Raw genomic sequence first — 6,399 nt, 5'->3', positions numbered from 1 at the left:
GTGGAACAGTATAAAGAATATGACGTCGAATTAAATTGAATTTTATACCGGTTACAGTATCTACAAATAATCATCTCTCGCATATTAGAACCTTTGCATTAAGTGCTTTTGTCTTAGAGGTATCGACACCATTATACTATTCATAAACAGTTATCGACACCATAACACTATTCATAACTAGTAATAACCGAATCCGAAAAGATGACAGACACTAGACGGGGCGCCATGGAGATGATCATATATGGGTCGGGGCCACAGAATGGAAAAGGTTGGGAACTACTGGTATAGATGTGCCGAAACAAAGCATATTTTTCAGTGGGATTCTGGTAAGGCTGAAAATGAGAATGAATGGAAAAAAAAAGAAAAAAGACAAAGGACAAGTTACAATGGGATTATGGTGAGGCTTAAAAGGAGATTTTTTTTTGTAGGAAATGTATCTCTATATATTAAACATAACATCCATATAAAAGCTTTATTTTTGTCTCTTACCGGTTGCAGAACTTTAGTCGCAGCAATCGGTTGCGGAAATTGCAGAATGTTTTTTGCAACAACCACACCTTGCGAATTCCCGCGGACGGTTGCAAATATCAGGTGCAAGTGTGACCATGGCTTTGCACAATATTTAAGCGGAGATATCTTTCTACTTACAAAGCAGGGAAGGAACTAGAAGAGTGAGTGAGTGTAAGTTTGTGAGGGAGAGAGAGGCAGACAGACAGACAGACAGACAGACAGACAGACAGACAGACAGACAGACAGACAGACAGACAGACAGACAGACAGACAGACAGACAGACAGACAGACAGACAAAGAAAGAAAGAAAGAGACTTCCTGTTGCCAAGCGCTGAGTGTCTTGACAAGATTAGAATGCTAGTTTGTGTGGTTCGTTGAGTCACCGTCTTACGACTATTCTATATAAAGAAATAATTGTCAGTATTTAAAAAAAGGTGATATATTTTGCGTTTTAATTCAGTCCGATTTTTCGAAGACTTAAAATCAGTTCAGGTGTTAACTTACATATTATGATTTCCACTGAAACGGAAAGAATAGAACGATTATTGTAGTCCAGATTCAGAGATATGATTCAGATAAAACACAGATGATGACCCAAAGGCTGTTGTATTAGACGAAAATGATAATGATATTAGACAAGTAAATAGAGAGATCAATGAGTAAATGAATGGAAATTAAGAATATAAGAAAAATAGAATAAAGGGAAGACAAAACGTTCCTCCATTTTTTGCAAGGGTTGATAAAAAGGGAAATAAAATAAAGATTAGATAAAACAAAACGTTCCCCCAATTTTTGCAAGGGATAACTTTGACCAGCTGCGTTGAAGTCTCCATCTCGGAAGGCGAAGGGGGGGGGGGGGGGGGGGGGGGGCTTTCTCCCTCTCTCTCTCTCTCTCTCTCTGTCTCTGTCTCTCTCTCTCTCTCTCTCTCTCTCTCTCTCTCTCTCTCTCTCTCTCTCTCTCTCTCTCTCTCTCTCTCTCTCTCTCCTCGGGGTCGTTGACTGAATTTTCTCCTTTTACGGAATGCAGTTGCTTCTCGTGTTGCTGGAGCTTTCTTTATTGGGGGTTAATGTATTTGTTTAGTTACTTGTTTCTTTTTGTTTTTGTTTTTTTGTTCGTTTTGTTGTTTATGGTTTGGTTTTGTTAATTCAGTTGTGATTTTTTAAAAAATCTTTAGTTATGTTTATTTTTTTATTCATGTTTCATTGTTATGTTTTGTTAAGTCATTTGTGATTTTTTATCTGTAGTAATGTTTGTTTGTTTATTTATTTATTTTTTCATTGTAATGTTTTGTTAATTGATTTTTTATTTATTTACCTGTAGTTATATGTATTTATTTATTTTTCAATTGCAATTCCCCCCCCCCCCCCTCGGAGGTGGGCGGCGGAAGTGCCACCGGAAGGCCGCGGGTGTCACGGGGTATGTCGGGGCGTGGCGTCGCTTGCGTCAGTCAGACGTCATGCACGCTATCAGGGCAGCCGGCCGTGTTACGTCAGCGGTGTCTACTGCAGGAGGTCATGCAAGCAGAGGGGTCGCAGTGGTCATGTCTCTTTTGCTTCACTCCCCCCTCCCCACTTACCCTTTCCCATCCCCTCCCCTTACCCTTCCCACTCCCCTCCCCTCCCCTTACCCTTCCCACTCCCCTCCCCTCCCCTTACCCATCCCACTCCCCTCCCCCTTACCCTTCCCATGAGCTCACCAGTCCCCCTTCCGCCTCCCCCCCACCCCACCCTTACCCTTCCCCCTCCTCTTCCCAGTAGCTCTCCAGTCCTCTCTCCGCCTCTGCCCCTCCTCTCCCCTCCCCTTCCCATTCCCCTTCCCATGAGTTCTCTAGCTCTCCCCTCCGCCTCTCGCATCCCCCTCCCCCCTTCCCCCTCCCCTTCCCCTTTCCATGAGCTCTTTAGCTCTCCCTCCGCCTCTCGCATCCCCCCCTCCCCTTCCCCCTCCCCTTCCCCTTCCCATCAAATCTCTTGCTCTCCCTCCGTCTCTCGCATCCCCCCCCCCCTTCCCCTTCCCCTTCCCATGAGCTCTCTAGTCCTCCCTCCGCCTCTCGCATCCCCCCCCCCCCCCCTCCGCGAGTTGCTAAGGGCCGCGCGCGTGTGGGGACGATCGGCGCCGTCTGCAGGAGGAAGAGGGAGGGGGAGGGGGGAGGGGGGAGGGGGTTAAAAAAAGTTGTAAATGACGTTTGCAGGCGCCGGGGAGTCTGCACGCCGGCTCTCTCTCTCTCTCTCTCGCTCTCTCTCTCTCTCTCTCTCTCTCTCTCTCTCTCTCTCTCTTTCTCTCTCTCTCTCTCTCTCTCTCTATCTATATATATATATATATCCTATTTTCCTCTTACCTTCCTTTCTCTCCCTCCCCTTCTCCCATTTTTCTCCCTTTCTTGTCTCCTTTTCCCCTCTCCCTCCCCTTCTCCCATTTTATCTCGCTCTCTTGTCTCCTTCCCTTCCCTCTTTCCTTCTGTGTCCCTCTCCTCTTCCGTCCCCTTCTCTCCTCCCGCCTCCTCTACTTCCCCGTCCGCCCGACTGCATAGCATGGCCTTGAGGGATCAGTGACCAGCTGATGCGCGAAGGCCGTTCGTAGCACCCGACCATCCGACCGCCCGCCCGACACGACCACCCTTGAGGAGTCTGTCGCCGATGCAGCCGTCTCTCCTCTCCCCTTTCGGACAGACCCTCAGTAACCATACCCTTCCCTCCCTCCCCCTTCCCCTCCCCTCCCTGCTGCCTTTAGCCGGCCGGTGTCTTCGATTACTTGGGGACTTTTGATTGGCTGCCGGGGTAGGTTTGTACCGGATCTGACGTTCTGATTGGTGCGTTTTGTGGGCGAGACTGCTTCTGATTGGTGCGTTTTGTGGGCGAGACTGCTTCTGATTGGTGCGTTTTGTGGGCGAGACTGCTTCTGATTGGTGCGTTTTGTGGGCGAGACTGCTTCTGATTGGTGCGTTTTGTGGGCGAGACTGCTTCTGATTGGTGCGTTTTGTGGGCGAGACTGCTTCTGATTGGTGCGTTTTGTGGGCGAGACTGCTTCTGATTGGTGCGTTTTGTGGGCGAGACTGCTTCTGATTGGTGCGTTTTGTGGGCGAGACTGCTTCTGATTGGTGCGTTTTGTGGGCGAGACTGCTTCTGATTGGTGCGTTTTGTGGGGCGAGACTGCTTCTGATTGGTGCGTTTTGTGGGCGAGACTGCTTCTGATTGGTGCGTTTTGTGGGCGAGACTGCTTCTGATTGGTGCGTTTTGTGGGCGAGACTGCTTCTGATTGGTGCGTTTTGTGGGCGAGACTGCTTCTGATTGGTGCGTTTTGTGGGCGAGACTGCCTCTGATTGGTGTATTTTGTGGGCGATGACTGCTTCTGATTGGAGCGTTTTGTATGGGCGAGACTGCTTCTGATTGGTGCGTTTTGTGGGCGAGACTGCTTCTGATTGGTGCATTTTGTGGGCGAGACTGCTTCTGATTGGTGCATTTTGTGGGCGAGACTGCTTCTGATTGGTGCATTTTGTGGGTGGGGCGTGGCTTAAGTTGCTTTGAATTTGATTTTTTTTTTTCGTTTTTTGCCGCTCCTACTCGCTAAGAAAATCGGAAGAACTTTTATTAAGGGGGATTTGATAGATTTTATTTTTGGCTTTTGAGTTGTAGAGGTGTGTTATATTTTCATATTTTCGTGTTTCTCTGTCGTTTTGTATTTTGTCATCTGTTCTTTTGTATTCCTGTCATTTTTCCCGTTTCTTTTTTTTTTTTGGGGGGGGGGGGGCATTTTGTTTTTTATTTCTTTGTTTTGTCGCTATTGCTGTTTTATCAGTCCTCTAGATTTAACCTGACATCCTATATTTTCATTGATTTTATCACTATTAATTTTCTTATTTTCCAATATTTCCCTTCTTTTCACTGATTATTTTGATACAAAACACTTCAATTTTTCTCACCCGCAATTATGCAAATAATCTTATAAAAAACTATATAAATATGAAAATTGGGTCAAGATAGTGACCTTAGCCATGGGAATCGACCGCAATTTCTATGGATTTTCGCCCTTCTTGAACGCGGGGGAGCACGTGGCTCGGTGTCAGCTGACGGGTTTCCTCAGGTTTCTCTCGTTGCCGGCTTTGGGCTGTGGGGGTGGGGGTGGGGGGGGAGTGGATGGGGGTAGAGGAGGGTAGAGAGGGGGAGTGGATGGGGGTAGAGAGGGATCCTTTGCTTCTGTTGATGGTATCGGTGTTAATTTTTTGTTATTGTTACTGGGTACTGATTGTGTTATTGGTACTCTAAGGGTTGTTCTTGTATTGATACTGTTGTCAGTGTAGTACTATTGCTGGTAATGCTACTGTTGCTCTAGTGTAGCTGCTATGAATGTACGGCGTGAGTACATTCTGCATGCTGCTAAGAGTACTACTGATGTTATGACGATTACAACGTCGGATGTGGCTGTTATTGCTACAACAGCTACCACCACGATTATAATAACTACGAAGTCTTCATTTACTACAACTTCGAGGATTTCTTCTACCACAACTACGACGACTTCTACCACAACTACTACTAGGACTACTGCCACAACTGCTATTAGGACTACTGCCACAACAACGAGGACTTCTACTACAACTACGAGGATTTCTTCTACCACAACTACGACGACTTCTTCTACCACAATTACGACGACTTCTACCACAATTACGACGACTTCTACCACAATTACGACGACTTCTACCACAATTACGACGACTTCTACCACAATTACGACGACTTCTACCACAACTACTACTAGGACTACTACCACAACAACGAGGACTTCTACTACAACTACGAGTTCTTCTACCACAACTACGACGACTTCTACCACAACTACGACGACTTCTACCACAACTGCTACTACGACTACTGCCACCGCAATGGCTTCCTCCCGTAGCCGCGACTCCTCTTCTGCCAGTCACTTTCTCGGCCTTTAAGACAACAAACCTTCTTTCGTCTCGGATAGAAGCCTCGTTTGCGTAGTTGCCTTATGAGATTCGGACACACGCGCACACGCACACGCACACGCACACGCACACACACACGCACACATACGCAAACGCACATACACACGCAAACGCACACACACACACACACACACACGCACATACGCTCATTCAGGCATCGATTCTTCAGAAGGGATACGTACCTCATACCAACCCCTCCCCCTCATGCCCCCACCAGGACCCCCTTCCCGTCCCCTCCCCTCCCCACCAGGACCCCCTTCCCGTCCCCTCCCCTCCCTCACCAGGACCCCCCTCCCCTCCCCTCCCCCCTCCCCATCCTACTCGTCGAGGGATGTCCCGCCTCCTGAAGAATGCCAGAAACGGGTTCCCTGCCTGTCATGAAGATGGTGGCGAAGGGGGGGGGGGTGAAAGGGGGATCCTGTTGGGCGTGTGTCACTGTTATGTTGTGTCGTATGTTGTGTCGTATGTTGGCGTGTCGTTGCGCTCTATGTTGTTGTTTTGTGGTATATCCGTTCGTGTATTTTGTTTTGTTTTAATATGATTTTGTTATAATGATAATAATGATAGCAATAGCAGTTACAATAATAATAGTAAGAAATGATGATAATAATGATAGTAATAATAATAATAGTCATAATAACAACATTATAAGGATGATAGTACTAATAATTATGGTGATAATAATGATAAGTAATAATAATGATAATGATAAGTAGAAATAACGATAATTATAAAAGAACAACAACAAGAGAAAAGGTTCAGTCGCCTGTTGGAGCGTCTGGCCAGATCAGCGAATGCGGAGTCACAAGAAGTCGTAGATGTTAAGGATTGTGTGTTGTCATCCACACCCGACGACCCTCCCTCTACCCTCTCCCCTCTACCCTCTCCCCTATACCCTCTCCCCTCTCCCCTATCCTATCC

The 6,399-nt window shown here is 46.8% G+C and overlaps 1 protein-coding gene across 1 annotated transcript; it reads right to left on the bottom strand.

Moving 5' to 3' along the window:
* Positions 1–3,256: 3,256 nt before the first annotated feature.
* On the bottom strand, positions 3,257–4,000 carry LOC138859506 (histone H1-like protein HC2). Its single transcript, XM_070114935.1, has one exon. It carries the CDS (start codon positions 3,998–4,000, stop codon positions 3,257–3,259), a length of 744 nt encoding a protein of 247 aa, XP_069971036.1.
* Between the last annotated feature and the right edge of the window lie 2,399 nt (positions 4,001–6,399).

This window comes from Penaeus vannamei, chromosome 36, assembly GCF_042767895.1.
Source record: "Penaeus vannamei isolate JL-2024 chromosome 36, ASM4276789v1, whole genome shotgun sequence".
Taxonomy (NCBI): Eukaryota; Metazoa; Arthropoda; class Malacostraca; order Decapoda; family Penaeidae; genus Penaeus; species Penaeus vannamei.
The sequence above is the reverse complement of the archived record's forward strand: the minus strand, read 5'-3'. Positions and strand labels throughout refer to the sequence as shown.